The 19,531-nt window shown below is 35.4% G+C and overlaps 1 protein-coding gene across 1 annotated transcript in view; it reads left to right on the top strand.

The window, feature by feature from the left end:
- The window catches only part of LOC150105949 (uncharacterized), a 140,557-nt gene that overhangs the window by 67,096 nt on the left and 53,930 nt on the right, over positions 1–19,531 (top strand). The window contains exon 6 of the mRNA XM_090393711.1: positions 5,662–5,799. Coding sequence (XP_090249837.1) covers positions 5,662–5,799 — 138 coding nt within the window. The remainder of the gene's footprint in view (positions 1–5,661; positions 5,800–19,531) is intronic.

A 19,531-nucleotide genomic window follows, 5' to 3' on the forward strand; every position in this document is an offset into this window, starting at 1 on the left:
ACTGTTTGTGAGATAGCTTAAGAAGTAAACGTTTCAAAAACTGTCATGAGATTCTTATGCAAAACTGAGGCATGCATTGCATTTCTACCAAATTTGTACTTTGTCTTTTGAGACTGATGATCAAAAACAAATTTCAGTTGATGCAAGCCAAGAGTTTTTCAGTCGAGCTTATGAGGGTGAAAACTTTTTAAAAAACATCATTATCAGGAATGAGACGTGGATTTGCGGCTATGACTTTGAAACAAAAGCTCATTCATCACAGTGGGTGTTAAAAGGGTCACCATGACTCAAAAAACTAGATAAGTGTGGTCAAAGTGATGATGACTTTTTTTTTTAAATTCTGAGGGCATTGTTCAACATGAATTTCTTGCAAGGACTATTATCCTTGAGGTAATGCAACATCTTTGTGAGGGTATCAGGAAAAAAAAAGGCCTGATGCTTGGAGGGAAAACAGATGGATGCTTCATCATGATAATGCACCCACCCACCCACACACACACACACACATCATTACCAATCCATCAATTTTTGGTGAAACATGAACCAATGGGCGTTTCACAGCCCTTACTCACCTGACCTCACACCAGCAGACTTTTTTTATTCCCCAAATTGAAATTGATGTTGAAAGGTCGATGTTTTGAGTAGATTGACTCTATGAAAAAAAAATCGCTAGCTGAACCATGGTATCTGTAAAAAAGTGTTCCAGAAATGTTTCAAAGGATGGAGGAAATGCTGACAGCGGTATATACCAAGGGGAGGAGAGTACTTTGAAGGCAACCAAACCCCCATAGAAACAATACTGTTATAAAGAAAATTTACTATAGCAAGAAGTCAACTATAACACTCTTATTTTAGTGTCTTATCTTAGAGCATTTTCTAACAAGAGACCTGTAATGTGTAATGAGAGAACCGTAATATATATATATGTGTGTGTGTGTGTGAATAATAACAAAGATAATCTTTGTGTATATCTTTAAATTCTCACTTGCTGATTTATAACTTAAGTTGTCATCATCATCATTTAGATTAGTCCATATATGGTGTATGAGTTGCTATTAACAGCTTGACACTATTAACATTTCCTAATGGATTAATAGTGATTAATTTGCTTACTTTGAAGTTCTAAATCACCCTTAACTACATCAGTCCACCCATGTATTTTTCTTCTCTGGTATCTCCCCCCCCCTCTTTTTGCTTCAGAAACTTGGCTTTGCTAATCTTATGTTTATCATGCCATCCTTGGTTCGCACCTCCTTGTCATAATTTTAGTTGCTTTGACATAATCATCCAACTAGCCACCTTAGATTAGCTCTGCTTACTCGTGTTTTAAATATTCATAATGCCAAATTCTTTGCTGATTTCTTCATTTTATAGTTCTGCTATTTGTTATCTGTTTTTCTTCCTTTAATTTCTTTAGAAAAATCATATCTGTGGTCTTTATAATGTTGATCATATTTGATCAACATTTATTTCTAATTCGCTAATACAGTGTTAAGTTGGTTTGAACACTATCTTGTGCTGCTAGCTTGGCTTTTGTCTGATGTTTCTTTTATTCCACATAAATGTATTTCACTCACTTCCCACCATACTAATTTATTTCCATATTTAATTGCCATTTTTAGTAAAATTGTGAATAAATAGTAAAATCCATTACCTGTTTAAAAAAGCAGCTTGTTCTTCAGTTTGTACACAATTTTTTATAGCTTCTTCCTATATATCTTAAATAATTCTTGAAACACTTTTTTCTTCAGTAATTCTTGTGCTTTTTTTTTTTTAATTTAAAATTTTCCTTCATGTAGATGGGTACACTGAGAATTTAACTCCAATTATTTATTTTTTTTTGATGAAAGACAACTTTGGGATATCCATTTAAATGTAGTTAAATTGGCAGTCAGCAATATCATCAAACATTTGATGGTTGATGTTATTGTTGACTGTCAATTTAACTCCAAATTCTGCAATCTGAGATGATGCCATCTTTACATTCCTCTTGATTTTTCTTAAAACTCTCATATCTATTGTTTCTAATCTTTGATTAGCTGTTTCTAACATTCTAACCCATCTCTCAGATGCCTAAATTAAAATTTGTTTCAATATTGTGTACTCTGCACTTCCACAGGATTGGGTTTCATATTAAAGACACTTTTGAGTGTCTTGTAGCGTCAAGAAATTTCAACATTTTGTCAAATGCAAAAACTATCAACCTACTATCAAATCAGCCTACTTTACCATCTCCTAAATTTCCTCCATTGTTGCTATTTGGCATCTCGCAAATTCCATGTAACTGAATCTTATCCTATTTTGGACAAATGGGCTGATCTTTAATCAAACCCATAAACAAGATCATCTTATTTTGAACTATGATCTACAGATAAAATTTCTCTGTTATTGCTGTTTAGTTTCTCTCAAATTCTAAGTAACTGCAACTTATCCCATTTTTGATAAATGGGCTGATCTGTTTTAATACATTTCAGAACAGCAGTCTTATATTCAGTTGATTAAACATCATAATTCCAGTCCTTCATGGTTGCATGGTGATCAGCATTCATTATTAAAAATTATGGAAACAACTATCGTGTTATAGTAAAACTTCAGTTTGATTTAAACCAAAATAATCACTCAATGTTTTGACCTTCATATCAAGTCATCATCTGGGTATACACATATATACAAAGAAACAAGCTACATTATAATCTACATGGTATGCTAAAGTTACAGTAATTTGGTCAACTGTTCAAACTACTGGCCTGACCTCTGGTAAAGAAAAAAAAAAACTTACTACATGAAAGCTAGAGTTATCTTAATATTATCTATTTAGTTACAAATCATTAAGAGATATATTAAGCTAGAGAGCAACATGCTCTCACATAACTAGTCACATGTCTTCCCTTGGGCAATCTATCCTTCACCTACCAGCCAATATATATATATACTCCTGTCACCACTCTTCAAAAAACTTATTAACACCCTCAAAAACAGAGCTATTACAATTTGCTCTAATGAACAAGCACCTAAACAAGAATTATGTGTAAGGAGGGAATTGATGGAGTTTGAAAGAAGCATTGTAATATAATACCATACTTCAGGCCTATCTGTTTGACTAATTGGGCAATCCCAGGTCAACAGCAGGGATACCATACTGAGATGGAAGTACAGGGAATCTACTGCAAGTGCTACCTGCAGTGGATGACCTGCCACTCTCACCAAACATCACTGTAGGGTGCTACAAAGGATAATATGTAAAAATTGCCATTCATTAGCTAACATGGCAGCGTTCTGAGCATTGACTGGAACATGAATCCGCACAAACCGAGACTCACAACATGGGATCCCATGTTGTGAGTCTGGACAATGCAATGCCTCCTACTTTGTAGTGTTTCTACAGAACTGACTATTGTCTCTTTCAGTGAGATGATTCACTGTATCATAAAGCTGCTGCTGTAACTGCATGGTTTGTGGATATGAATGTCACTACACTTGACTAACTTCCACAGAGCCCTGATCTCAACCCTATCGAACATCTATGGGATGAACTGGAATGTCAGGTAAGGTCAAGGGATGTGCACTCCACAACAGTCCAGGATCCTCATTACATGCCTTACAGGAAGAATGGTTCAAAATTCCCATTGATCACTATTGTATGCTTGTGGAAAATATGCCCTGCAGGAAAGGAGATCCTACATTTTATTAAGGTGGATGCCATGGCTGTTTGTACCTCATACTATGGTGTCCATTCACTTCTTTCCAAGCAGTGTATTTCCCATTTCAAATACTATAAAAACTCATTTTGCATCAGACTGTCTTCCTGTATTTCCTTTAGTTCCTGCTGACTTACAACTTAAATATAGACTAATTATATTGCTCTGTATAAAGTTCCATATACCCCATATAATTGTAGTGTTTTAAAAAGCTTTTCTGTGGGCACTTTGTCATATGCCTTTTCCAGATCTACAACATTTAAGTAGAAATCCTTGTTATGTTTCCATGATTTCTCAACTATTTGTCCTGAAGTGAAAATCTGATCTTGACCACCTCTATTTGGCCTGAAACTTGGAAAAGAACCCAGTTTGTTCTTTTCCAAGTTTCTTTTCCACCACCTTTCTCAACCTCTTTTCAAGTATGCTTGCATAAATCTTACCTGGAACACTGAGTAGAAAAATTCCTCTGTAATTCTCACATTCAGCTTTATTCCCTTTATTTATAGATGGGAACTATTACAGCTCTACTCCAATCATCTGGGATTCAACCTTCTGACCAGACTCTCTGAATTATGCATTTCAGCCACTGCAAAAACTTATACCTCCATACTTAAGCATTTCTGGTCAAATATCATCTACTTCATCTGTCTTTCTGCATTTCAAGTTTTTGATAGCTTTTTCTACTGCAAGTATTGATATGTACTATTACTCTTGAAAATGTTCTAGTATGTTTCTGTTATCATTTAATTGTCTGTTAATTTCGTTTAATAGTCTTTCAATGTAATTACTTCAGGCATCTAGGGTATCTTCAGTTTTCATGTCACCTTTATCATCTCTGATTCCTTTTATATACTCTTTTCTCCATTTCTAAGTTTTTTAATAGCCTCCAGAACATTTTGCACACCTTACTGATATTTATTTTCTATATTCTTACCAAAGTCTTCCCATGACATGCCTCCTATTTAGCTGCTTCTACTCATAGCATAGCTCTCTTACATTTTTCTCTGTATTCTTTTGAGGCATCTGCCAACTTGTTTGCTAGGGACTTTTTGTATTCTTTCTTCTTTTTCAGAACTGCTTCTTTAACTTCTTGTGTCTATCATGGGATTCTTATTTTTCTACCCTTACAGACAGAGGTATGTATCACTACATACCTCCCTAGCTGAATCAATCAGTGTCTTCAATTTGCCACTGAAACTCCAAGGTTTGAATCTTGTTTTCAAACAGCTTTGTATAGTCGGGTCTAAAGTTTACCTGTGAAAGCTTCTCATATTTTAATTATTTTTAAAACTTTCTTACATAGTTCTTTTCAATGTGATATCCATTTTTATCCTGTTTAGCACTAATAATGATCACTTCCTGTTTCATATCCTCTGGCACACTCTTGTATTCTTGAATCAGCATCAAGATATCACTATCAAGAATGATGTAGTCACGAGGCTTTTCTTATTTCTTGTATCTTCTCTACTGTTTAATAATTAATGATTTATTACTACAACAGTTGTAATAAACCATTGTTTACATTTGACTATGTACTACTACTCTTTGCATTCCTCTTGAAAATGTTCTAGTATGTTTCTGTTATCATAATATTATCATAGCATATCATGATTATGCATAGAACTTCAATGAAGTAACATGTAACAAAAATTATATATGCTTTTTTATCACAACAAAAGAAACAGTTTTTTGTTACTTATAGCATCTTCTTTACAGCCATTGAGGTCCATTTCAGGAAATGATTTGAAATACTGAACTTAATGTTCAGGTTTGCAAAAATTATTAGGATATATAACCCTAATATGTTAAGGTTATAATGAAAAACTGTTTGGCATGTGAATAATTAATGTTTGCTATATAAAATAATTTTAGTTGAGGTATTGAAAATTTAATCTGTCTCCATTAAAGTAAAAATGATCTCCGTATTGATTTATTTTGTTTCCTTTCTTTAATGATAATTCAGGGGAAAAACCATGTGAAGGAAAGATAATTTGTGATGATGGTCGCTGTATTCCTAGGCATATGTGTTGTGATCGTAAAATTGATACAGATTGCCCTGTAATGCACTTGGTATCATGCTGCACAAAGTATCTGTTAAAAGGTTAGAAAAATTTTAGAAATTTATTACATTTTTTAGCTGTTACTGCATTGATTTTAAAATTTGTTTTAAACAGGACTATTGAGGAATATCTTTTCTCCATCTCAATTCAGTTGTTTGTAGAATTTAAAATAGCAAAATAAATGACATATTGTTCTTTTTATTTGTATGCCACTAAATCTGAGGAGTAAGAATGCAAATAAAGTTTTATTCTGTATGAGATTAAAATATACATGAAGCAATCATTCAAGATTTATCCACATAAAGAATGAGCTGATGAATGCATTCCAGTGAAATAGTTATACAGCAAAACAGTGACAGTACACTTGATTCTCACTCTGGCAGACTTGTAGAGATAGCAGAAACAATTTGCTATAATGGATTATTTGCTATAGTGATGTTCTTTTATCATAGTGTTGTGCCCTTGGAAATTTTCAGATGGTGTCTCTATGGCAAACTTGCAGAAACCACAGGAATAGTTGGTTGTAGTGAATAATTAGCAGCTGCAAATTTGTTTTTATATTAGCATTGCTGCTTACAGGCCTCGCTTGTGATTTTCCAGTAACTTGTTATAAGAGTGTTTGCTGTAATATGAGTTGACATCCCCTCCTCCACACACACACACACATGAGAACATATTAGAATATGGAGGAACATTCACTCTATTATTATTATATGGGCACCTCCATGGAGTTCAAAGACTCATCGCAGGAGACCCAATCTATCTACATAATCTATCATACCTCTCCTTGAACCTATTAATAGAAAAAGCACTCACAACTGACTGTGGCAATCCATTCCACTCATTCACAACTCTCCAAGCAAATAATCTAGTCCTCACACCTCTACTAACCTCAACTTTATTCAACTTCAGGGATGATCTCTTGTTCTGGTTCCTACTGCCAAGTGCTGAAGTATTTCCCCTGCATCTATCCTACAAAACCCTTTAAGCACCTTAAATGTTTCTATCATATCCCCTCTTTTTCTCCTATCAACCAACTTCTGCAATCCACACACCTTCAATCTATCCTCATATGGAATATTCCACAGGCCACTCACCATCATGGTCACTCGACTCTGAATCCTCTCCACTTCTTCCTCATCACCAAGAAAGCCAAGGGACTAGACTTGCACAGTAATCCAAATGTGGGCATATCATGATCTTATAAAGAGGAATAGCTTCTTTATCTCTACTTGTTAATGTGTTCTTCATTAGCAAAGTAATTTTACTTTGCTAATGAAGTAAAAGGCTACCTTAGCAATATGTCCTCTAAAACTTTAACTCTCTGTCTAACACCACCCGTAAATCTCTAGCTTAATCTATTTCCTGGATTACAGTGCCATCGATGTGATACACTGCTTGTAATATATTTTTCCCAAAATGCATAACTTTACAATCCTCAACATTGAACTGACATTCATTAACTTTTCCCCACACTGACAGTCTATTTAAATCGTCCTGCAGTACTCTCCACATCACCTTGTTAACCATTACTATACTTAATTTCGCATCATCAGCAAACAACTGAATATTCCCTATATCATTTATGTACAAATTAAACAGCAATGGTCCCAGCACTGAACCTTGTGGCAAAATCGAGGCAAAACAATCACCACTGTTTTTGCCTCGATTCTGCTCCTCCAGATACCACTTTTTGATATCTGTCCAGTAATCACCCTCTTATCCACTTAACCAGAGTTATATATCCATTCCATTTGTTCTAATTTGCATAACAGAGTTCCATGTGGTATTTTGTCAAATGCCTTTGCAAAATCATCATGTAGCCATTTCCTTTATCCAGCTCAGCTGTTACTCTATTATAAAAAGTTGACCCTCGTACAGTATCATATTTTTATCCACCCATTCTTGAATTCTCTTTTTGACCAATTTTTCCAGTACTTTTATCACCATGCCTGAGATACTGATTGGTCTCTAATTTGCTACTGCTGTCTTGGAACCTCCCTTATGCAAAGGAATTATTTTGCTCTCTTTTCCCACTCCCTTGGAGCTCTACCAGAGCTGAGATTTAAATTAAAGGCATTGCCAGTTCCCTTGTGAATTCTTGCAAAAACTTAGCTGATATCCCATCTAATCCCACAGCTGAGGATTGTAGTAATCTAGGATCTTAGCCTTAACATAACTAACTCTTATGTTAAGTTATTGATTAGCCCATCAATATCTGTATTAATATGAATTTGTTCTCTGATGATATTATAAATAGAATATAGCTTTGATGTATTTTTTTTTTTTTTTTTTTTAATAGAGGTTAGGGCAGTAGAATAACAGTTGATTAAATCATTGTCACTTTGGCATACTGTTTGAAATATAATATAGCTTGTCTTTGTATGTGTGTATACTCCAGATGATGACCTTAATATGAAGGTCAAAACATTTGGAAATTACTTATTCCTAACATAGTTATAGCCTCCATAATTTACTGAAATGAATGCTGATCACCATGCTACATTAAAGGAAAGGATTTAAAACCAGTAGTTTATGTAAAATGAATGGTCAGTAAGGGAGATTACAGATTTTTTACTAATTCTTTGGATAATTTATAAGTGGGGGGGGGGGGAGCAGTAGCATCTACTATCGATCTCAGATTGCTTTAAAAAAAAAAAAAAAGTCCAAACTGTTCAATATAAGTGGACTGGTTTCTCAGGGTGATATCCAGTTTTCAATTACGTTCACACTAACTATCCTTATCCGGATAAGGGTAGTGACAGTTTTAGCAATAAGTGTAACATGCAATTAATCATGTAGCACCATCATAGTATTCAATTACATGATTAATTGCATATATATTAGGAATTTGATGACATTCAACAAAGAATAAAATAGCAATTTAACAAAACCTGTTTTGATGAAAATACACAAGTAAATCAAATCTAGGAAATTGGAACATGCAGTATATATTGAAACTTTATGAGAGAGGGAACATTTTGAAATGAAAGTTAGACATCTTAAAGATTTTCTATAAAAATAAATCTATGAAGAAAAGTGCAATTAGATAAACTAAAAAATAAATTAGTAATCTTTTCTTTCTTCTTTCACTACACATTATTCCTGCTTCCTATGCAGAGTCCGCGTGTTACTTAGATGCGACTTCTTGTTAGTACCACTCCCAACCGACCTGTCTGCCGCTGGGGGCGGGGGTATATTTTTGGCTGTAGAAGTGTATATTCACGGGGTCGGTTTGCCTGCTTGCGGGATAAAAAACGCCAGATAAAACAGAAAAGGTGGAAAAAACCGTACTGCCCGCGCACAAGACCGGCTAACTTGGCTATGCCTGAGGAAAATCCTCAAGTTCCTCACGTCTTCGACGGGAATCGAACCTGGGACACTCCTTCCCCAGGCATATGGTTGCGAAGTGCAAAGCCACTAGGCTAACCATGTGGTCAAAAAATAAATTAATAATCAAATCTGGTAAATAAATTTAGGAATTCTGAATAACACCCCATGTGGTGACCGGGGTTAAAGAATAGTCCCAATGTAGCCCATCTTCTTCTTATTATTATTGTGCTATCTTCTATCGAAGGTCAGCGACCATCTTGGTGAACAAACTGCGCTCTTGTGCTAATCTGAGCAGTTGTGCACTGCTCTTTCCTGTCCACGTCTTGATGTTGTCAAACCATGATAATCTTTTTCTTCCTCTAGTTCCTTTGCCACCAATTCTTCCTATCAAAATAGTTTGTAGAAGTTGGTATTTGCTGTTTCTCATGATGTGGCCAAGATATGATGTTTTTCGTTTCTTGATTATTTGTACAAGATGTTTAGCTTTGCCAATGGATTTTAAGACATCTTCATTAGTAATTTTTTCTGTCCATGATATCTTTAGCATTCTTCTGTATAGCCACATCTCAAAGGCTTCGATTTTCTTGATGGTTGTCGCCTTCAATGTCCATGTTTCAACTCCATAGAGCAGAATAGACCACATGTAGCATTTCAGCATTCGGCATCTGACTTCCATGTTTAGGTCTTTATTGCAGAATAGTGTTCTCATTTTCATGAAGGACTGCCGTGCAACTTCAATCCTTGTCTTTATATCTATTTCTGGATCCCACCGTTCATTAAGCCAGCAACCAAGATATTTATATCTTGACACTTGATCAATATTTTTCCCATTGAGTGTCAGTTTCATTGATGAGGCTGGATGTTTGCTGATGATCATGTATTTTGTAGCCCATGCATGTTGTTAAAGGTGACTAAAATGGGTCCCCAGTCCCCAAGGATATAGCCAGGTTCCTTTTTTGTAAGTTTGGGTGCAGGGCTAACAACTTTGTCCTGTAAAAACTCAACTTGTTAAGAAAGTCAAAAGGAAAATTAACCAACCGGACTTCACGGAATGATCTGGACAACGGAAAAGGATTATGAATATTGGTTTGGAAGCTGGAATGTCTTAAGCCTGAACAGACCAGGAGCATTGAGGAAAGTGTGTGAAGAACTACAAAGATATAGAGTGAGAATAACAGCATTGCAGGAGGTGCGATGGAAAGGAAGTGGCATATTTGATACCAGAACACTATTTTTTACAGTGGAGGAGATCAAAAAGCCTTTGCTACTGCATTCTTAGTTGATAAAAAAAAATGGAAACACTTGTTCTTGATTTTAAACCAGTTAATGAAATTTTGTGTACTGAGAATAACTTTTAACATGTTCAATATTTCACTTATGTGCACATGCACCAACTGAGGTCTCTTGTGAAGAAGGTGGACTTCTTTGAATCACTGGAGAGGATATATGATCAGTCACCAAAATATGACGTTAAAGTGGTTCTAGGAGACTTGAATGCCAAAATGAGGAAGAAAAGGAAGAGACCTTCTGACCAACAATTGGAAGAGAGAGTGCACATGAAGAAAGTAATGAAAATGGCATGAAACTAATTGATTTTGCAAGTGGCAAAAATATGATCATATGTACAACCTGTTTTTCACAAAAAAGTGCATAAAGTTATCTGGAGATCAGCAGATGAAATAACAGAAAATCAGATAGATCATGTGATGATTGATAGATGACATGTGACAGATATTGTTGATGTAAAAAGTTTTAGAGGAGCAGATTATGATACAGATAATTACTTAAGAATTAAATATAAATAAAGGATAAAAATTAAAGGTTGATAGAGGAAAGAGAACATCAAGAACATCCAAAAATTAAAAGATGGAAAAATGACACAAAAATATGTTGAAAGATTGAGAGAAATAAATGAAGAGAAAAAGGACGAATATGTCAATGATATGAGTATAGGTAAAAAATGGGAAAGGATTAAGAATAAAATTACCAAAGTGACTGAAGAAGTTCTGGGATTCAGAAACAATGATAAACAAAATGAATGGTATGATTCAGAATGTAGAAAATGTGTTGAAGACAGAAATACAGCTTGTCTAAAGATGCTTGAACAGAAAACTCAAGCAAATGAGAATGAATATAGAGAAAAACAAGCCAAAAAGATGTGCAGAAGAAAAAAGCGTGAATGGGGAAAAGGCAAGGTTAAATGAAATTGAGATTTTGAAGAATACAGGACAAGTTAAGAAAATGTATGATAAGATAAAGGAAATTAAAGGCAGATTTCAGCCCAGAACAATTTTCTGCAGAGACTCTGAGGGCAACTTAATTATGCTTAGTGGAAAGGAGGATATTTGAGAAGATGGGTATTTGAAGATCTTCTTCAGGACGAAACAAGCTTGGAAACTAATGTTTCAGAAGAAGATGAACTTAATGAACCCTTGGCAGGTATAAGAAAAGCTGAGACAGAGGAAGCACCAGAGTTATATGGGGTCGAATTAGCCCTAAAGAGAATGAAAAATAATAAAGCACTTGGTGAAGTACCAGTTGAGATATTAAAATATGGTGGGCAATCACAAAATCCGTGAGTGCTTGTCAGAGGTATGGGAAACTGAGTCTATGCCTACTGAATGGGATACTGCTATTATCTTCCCTATCCATAAGAAAAATGACAAGTCCCTGTGCCAAATTATAGAGGAATATTACTATTAGGACTTACAAAATATTTGCAAGGATATTGGCAGCTAGATGCAGCCTTTTATAGAAGATATGCTAGGTGACTATCAGTGTGGCTTTAGATATAGTAGATCAACAATAGACCAGATTTTTACAGTGTGAACTATAATGGAGAATGCTACAAGTGTAATATTAATCTGCACTGTTTTTTTTTTTTTTTGTGGACTTATAAACAAGCCTATGATAACATCAATAGAGATAAGCTATTTAAAGTCATGAAGGAATTCCAAATTCTACCCAAATTGATAAGATTAGTTAAAATGACACTCAGAAATACCATGTGTAGAGTACAAATACAAGGTGAACTCGCACTAGAGTTCAGGATAACCAAAGGGTTACAACAAGGAGACCAACTATCAGCAATGCTTTATAACCTATGCCTTGAAAGGGTAATACGAAATGTAGTCATAAACAGAGGTGGAACTATTATGAATAGAAGTCTACAGCTTTTGCAGATGATGTGGACTGTATTGGAAAGACTGAGAGAAGTCTCAGAGAAGGTTATAGACAAATGAGGGAGGAGGCAAAGAAAATGAGACTACAAACAAATGAAATTAAAACAAAATACTTAATTGTTGCCAGAGATAAACAAAAATTTGGAAACATCCAAAGTTTCACTGTAGATGAAGAAACCTTGGAATGAGTGCAGCAGTTCACATATTTGGGTTCAGTAATAACAGAAAGTAATGATGTGTCAGTTGAAATTACTTATAGAATAGCTGCAGCAAGTAGAGCTTATTATAGTGTTCAGCCACTATTAAAATGTAATTTGATTTTGATAAAAAGTAAAATTCAGCTATATAAAGTAATTCCCAAACCTGTACTTTTGTACGGCTGTGAAACATGGGCAATAATCCAGAGATCAAATCTGATTACAAATATGGGAACGAAAGGTATTAAGAAAGATCTGTGGCCCAATTAACGAGAATAGACTTTGGAGAGTGAGGAACAACAAAGAAATAATGGAGAAATTCAATGAAGTGGATATTATTACTGAAATAAAGGTGAGAAGACTAAGATGGCTAGGATATGTTCAGAGAATGAGGGATGACAGAGCCATAAAAAAGGTCTTCATGTTTGGACCGGGTGGATCTAGACCCAGAGGACGACCAAAAAGGAGATGGCTTGATGATGTGGAGGATGATTTAAAGAAAATGAGAGTAAAGAATTTGAGGAACAAGGCATAGAATCGAAGGCTATCCTGAGACAAGCCCAGGTCCTAAAGGGACTTTAATGCCAAGGAGTAGCATTCTGAGTTACTATTGAAAACAATCCAGATATGTTCATGGTACTCAAAAGTATGGAGATTAATTAGATTGACTAACAAACTGAATTATGTGAATTCATCACTCATAAGATTGACTACTTATCTGTTAGTATGTTTGGCTTCCTTTGGCTGAAACAGCTGTTTACATCTGGCTGGGCATTGGCAGGTGTCCTGAGATATTCTGGACCAAACAGACAATGTCTTAGAAATCAGTGATCAAGCAAGGAACTGGCATCCTCATTGATGCTGCATTCACACTTGATCCCACATGTCTGATGGAATTTGAATCAGAAGAATTCATTGGTGGAGCATATGGATTGCTTGGATGTGCTCTTTGAACCATGCTTACACAATGCAAGCCCTGTGACACAGGGCATTTTCTTGCTGGAGAAGTCCAGATCGATCAGGCCACACTATGCATAGGGTCTGAAACAATCCCAGGTAAGAATTAGCATTCAGGTGTATTTGGTGGAGGATGAGAGGACTGAATGATGTCAATAAGAACAATTTCCATACCAGGAGGCCACCCATGCAGTCTGATTGACCAGAAACAGGCCAGGTGGTTGTAATTTTTTGGTTCATGAGTGTATAACAAAAATGGTGAGAAGAATATTTCCCTGCAAATGAAGATCTAGAAATAGCATCCCAACATACAGAAAGCATTTTAAGAAAAATTAGAAATAGGAACAAATAGTTACTTAAAACAATTGATAGAAAAATGATTAGAAGATAACTCTAATTTTTGTATACTTTATAAATTTACATATAATAGTGAAAAGTAAAATAAAAACAGATCGCAAAGCTTACCAATAATATTTGCAGGGAGGTGAAAAAGTATTTACACAAATGGGGGGGAAAAAAGTAAATAAAAATACCAAAAAAAAAAATATATATATATATATATATAATAAAAAAAGGTTTAATGACTATTACCGAGAGAAAAGATGACAAGATATATTTAAAAAAGATACTACTAGTTTACGAGTTTCGTTACATGAACATCCTCAGGTATCACAATCAAAGAAGTATATAAAAAATTACAGAGACTTAAAATTGTACTAACAGAACAAGTATAAAAAACAATAGCGTGTTTGAAAAAAAGTTTTATACTTTTTTGGTACTAACAGAACAAGTTTTATACTTGTTCTGTTAGTACAATTTTAAGTCTCTGTAATTTTTTATATACTTCTTTCATTGTGATATCTGAGGATGTTCATGTAACGAAACTAGTAGTATCTTTTTTAAATATATCTTGTCATCTTTTCTCTCGGTGGCCTGAAAGTTTCTCTCGGCCTCGACTATGGTCGAGGCCGAGAACTTTCAGGCCACCCTCATAAAAACGAGAACCTCGACCACTATCAGCAAGATTTTTTTTTTTTCTAAGTTGGTACATCTGCCATAAGAATCCTTGTGAAATTGCAAGTCATTCTATCAAGTACTTTGTTTTATACAGCTCATCATCATCAAATTCCTGCCATGTACCCTCAAGGGGGTGTACAGGATATGATAGTACTACATGAAAAATTTACATCATTGATAACTTCCTATCTACAATTTTCCTCCAAATCAGTCCGTTGCTTGTCAAGACTCCAATATTATCAGATCTTATATTTCTGTCGTCTAAGGCACTTCATACCGTATCAATCCACCTATATCTTGGTCTTCCTCTGGGTCGTTTTCCTGCCAACTTGGCAGAGAACACTTGTTTTGCTAATCTTTCTTCGCCCATTCTGTTTAAGTGACCATACCACCTGAGATTAGCTCTGCTAACACATTCCTGGATGTTGACAATGTCAAGTTCTTTCCTAATATCCTCGTTTTTAATATGATATTGCCATTCATGTCATCTGCTCACGCCTATAATCTTTCTCAGGACTCTCATATCTGCACTCTCTAGTCTTTGGTCAAGTGTTTTACTTCTGATCCAGCTGTCAGATCTATAAGTTAAAACTGGTTTGAACACTGTCTCGTATACAGCTAATTTAGTGTTCCAACTAATTTCTCTTTTATTCCATATGAATTTATTCAATTGACTTCCTAATACCAGCTTTGCTGATTCTGTTGTCTATTTCTATATTAAATTTACCATCTTCAGTAAAAATCATGCCTAAGTCACTGAAATGTTTCACTTGTTCCACAGGTTCTCCATTCATAACACAGTTGACATTTTCAATGATTCTGCCTATTTTCATTGTCTTTGTCTTTTTATTGCTGACCTTCATACCATATCTATTACAACAGCTATTCAATTTAGTCAGAGAATCTTGCAGACTTGTAGCGGATTTATTTAGAAGTATAACATCATCCGCATAAAGCAAAGAGCTAACATTAACATCTCCAATTTTGATATCATGTTTAATACCACTTTCCTTCATAATATGATCCATATAGATAATGAATAACAGAGGGGATAATGTACATCCTTGTCTCACACCTGATTTAACATTAAACCATTTTCCTGTACTTCCTTCAATTCTAACTGCTAACTTACAACTCAAATAAAGACTAAGTATTGCTTGATATAATGCCCCATTGACACCATATAACTGTAGCATATTGAATAACTTCTCTCTTGGCACCTTGTCATATACCTTTTTCAAATCGACAAAACTTAAATATAGATCTTTGTTATATTCCCATGCTTTCTCGACTATTTGTCGTAAAGTGAAGATCTGATCCTGACAGCCTCTATTTGGCCTGAATCCAGCTTGTTCTTCACCAAGTTTTTCTTCCACAATTCTTCTCAACCGTTTCTCAAGTATACTTGCATAGATCTTGCCAGGAACACTCAGTAGAGAAATCCCTCTGTAATTCTCACATTCAGTTTTATTTCCCTTTTTTATATAAGGGTACTATGAGAGCTCTACTCCAATCATCTGGAATTCATCCCTCTGTCCAGGCCTTCTGAACTGTACAGTGCAGCCACTGTAAGACTCTTATACCACCATACTTCAGCATTTCTGGTCGAATATCATCTACTCCTGCTGCCTTTCCGCATTTCAAGCCTTTGATGGCTTTTTCTACTTCAAGTATGGATATGTATTCCTGACTGCATGCCTGTTGAGTGTTTTTTACCACTCTGCTGTCATCACTGATTGTTTCATTTAGCAGTTTTTCAAAGTAATTACTCCATACCTCAAGGATATCTTTTTCTCCCGTTTTCATGTCACCTTTATCATCTCTAACTCCTTTTACAGCACTCTTTCCAACATTCCTAAGCTTCTTCAACAACCTCCAGAATATTTTGCCACCTTCTTAATATTTATTTTCTATATTCTTGCCCAAGTCCTCCCATGACTTTTGTTTAGCTAGTTTTACACAGTGTTTAGCATTCTTGCATTTGTCTCTGTATTCTCTAAGAGCACAAGCTGACTTATTTGACAGGAACTTTTGATATGCTTTCTTCTTTTCCGTCACTGCCTCTTTAACTTCCTGTGTCTACCAGGGAGTTCTGATTTTTTTTATCCTTGTAGACAACCTCACCACATGCCTCTCTAGCAGAATCAATCAATGTTTTCTTCAGAGTTTGCCACTGAATCTCCAAGGTTTGATTCCTGTTCTCAAACTCTTTCATTTTTTCTTGAATAATCTTTGTGTATTTTAGTCTACAGTTCACATCTGAGAGCTGCTCAACTTTTATTCGCCTTAAAACTTTCTTACATGTTATTCCTTTCAATATGAAATTCAATTTTATCCTGCTCAAGACTAAATAGTGATCACTTCCAATTTCAAATCCTGTGTACACTCTGGTGTCCTGCACCCAGGGAGAAAACATCACTATCAACAAATAACATAGTCAATGAGACTTTTCTTATTCCTTGCCTCTTCTCTCCAGGTGAATTTGTGCACATTTTTCTGTTGGAACATGGTGTTAGTAATAACCAGTCCATGTCCTGAGCAGAAATCTAACAGATATTTGCCATTATTATTAGCTTTGCTCTTTTCTCCAAATTTTCCCAAAATATTTTTGTATTTCTCACAATTATTTACTACTCTGCTATTTAGATCCCCAACAAGGACCAACTTTTCCTTTTTCATTGTGTCAGCTGCTTTTTCTAAAGCCTCAAAAAAATCCTCCACTTCTACCTTAGTAGAACCTTCTGTGGGACCATAGGCACAAATAAGTCTCATTGTCCAGTTCCCCCATGCTCATATTTGTCCACATTACTCTACTTGAGACTGACTGCCATTCAAGAAGATTAGCCTTGTATTTTGTGTTGAATACTATGGCTACTCCTTCTTTTCCTTGATTGTCATTGCCTGAATATAACATTTTGTATTTATTGCTCAGAATGATCTCACCAGTTTTTGTCTTTTTTATTTCAGTCACCCCTATTATGTTGATCTGGTACTTATCTAATTCCTCAGCTAGCTCCATTTCTTTGCCATTCAGGCTTCTTATGTTGATAGTACCAATCTTTAACTCTGGTGATGTTGAGTTGGGGTTTGTTTTCAGATTTGTTCCAGTAGCTGACTTTTCGCTGTTCGCCCTGGTATCCTGGCGAAAATAACGGGGGCCTTGTTCAACGGGCAACGCCCCAGCCGGCATGAAATTTTGTCATTTCGTACCATCATTTTTTTATTTTGGTTTAACCAATAAGAATACAATCTAGTTGGCTAAATCCCAAATTGCCAGCCCATTCTCGTTCGTTCAGTATCCAAGTAGATACCCAACAGGGTGCACCACGAGAAGGTGAGGATTTGACATTAGGGTCAGAAGCCCTGGTCTGTTCTCCGCATTCCTTTAATAGCTGTCTGAAGCAAAAGTGTTGTCTGTATCCCTTGAAATGGATTAAATCGGGTATCGTGCAGTTATAGAATTCTTTGTAAAAGAAGGTTTAACACCAAAAGAAATTCATATGAAGTTCATAAAAGTTTATGGGCTGCCGAGTTTAAACGTGCCCGTACCAGCCTTGAAGATGATCCATGTGAAGGACATCCAAAAAGTGTAACATCATCAGAAATAATTGATCAAGTGCATGATATGGTATTGGATGACCGGCGAGTTAAAGTGCATGAATTTCCTCAGACTATAGGCATTTCAAAAGAACGTGTAGAATATATTTTGTGAAGAATTGCAAACGAAAAAGCTTTGTGCAAGATGGGTGCTGCATTTGCTCACAGCAGATCAAAAACGCACTCGCATGAAAATCTCTGAACAGTGCTGAGCGTTTTAATGAGAATAAAATTTATTTTGTGCATCGATTTATTACTATGGATGAGACTTGGATTCACCATTACACAGCAGAATCTAAACAGCAGTCAAAACAGTGGATAGAAGCCGGTTGTTCAGTGCCAAAGAAGACAAAGTCGGTTCCATCAGCAGGAAAGATCATGGCATTGGTATTTTGGAATGCTAAAGGCATTTTGTTTATTAATTATCTTGAAAAGGGTAAAAAAAATAAATGGGGAATATTATTCCAATCTTTTAACCCGACTGGATAATAAAATTCATGAGAAAAGACATGGTTTGCAGAAGGAAAAAAAAATCATCTTTTATCAGGACAATGCACTTGCCCACAAAGGTGTTTTGGCAATGGGAAAATTAAGGGATCTGCACTATGAATTGTTGGAACATCCAATCTATTCCCCAGATTTTGCTGCCTGTGACTTCTGTCTCTTCCCAAAACTAAAACTCTTCCTTGCTGGTCAGCATTTTTATTTGAATCAAGAAGTGAAGAGCCATTATCCTGTTCCTGTAGTGGTTCTCAGTAAGATCTCCAAAATACCCCTCTAGAGATCTTACTGAGAACCACTATAGGAATGGGATAATGGCTCTGGAGCATCGCTGGAATAAATATATTAGTCTTAAGGACGATTATGTTGAAAAATAAAAATCATTTTGAAATTATAAATTTGTTTTTTTCATTGTTAGGCTGAGAACTTTTCAGACCATCCTCTTATACAATCTTTTATGGGGTGGAAATTGTAATGTATGGAATAGTAATGTAGAAATTGTGTAATAAGTTAGTGCAATAGTGAAACAAATGAAATTGAAATGAAGAAAGGAAAGAATTAGGATGACTCATTAAATCCACTGCTTTTTTTATTCCAATGGATGAAATAATAGAAATAGAAATGAAAATATTATATAGAAATAGGAAGTATGGAAATATAGAAGGTTGGTTCCTGTGGCAATGTTTCACTTACCATAAGGCTAGCCTGCTAGAAGAAAGATTTAGTTTTGATTCTTGTTGCCAAATAGTGTCACTATTATACTCCCCCCTCCTTTTTTTTTAATCACTTGGTTCCTGAGGTAGCTGATCTTTGGTGCTCTTGGAAACTTGGTTTTTAATTTTGATTCAAAACATCAACCAGGAAAGTTGCTCTATTTCACACAACAGTGCAACACTTAGGGTTTAGGATTACAAGACGGTGGCAGTTGAATGCTGTACTCTCGCCTTGATGTTTCTGAAATTATTGATAACCATGGGCCAACTGTTAGC

This window comes from Typopeltis vanoorti, chromosome 6 (genome assembly GCF_054136105.1).
Source record: "Typopeltis vanoorti isolate ZY-2024b chromosome 6, IOZ_Tvanoo_1.0, whole genome shotgun sequence".
Taxonomy (NCBI): domain Eukaryota; kingdom Metazoa; phylum Arthropoda; class Arachnida; order Uropygi; family Thelyphonidae; genus Typopeltis; species Typopeltis vanoorti.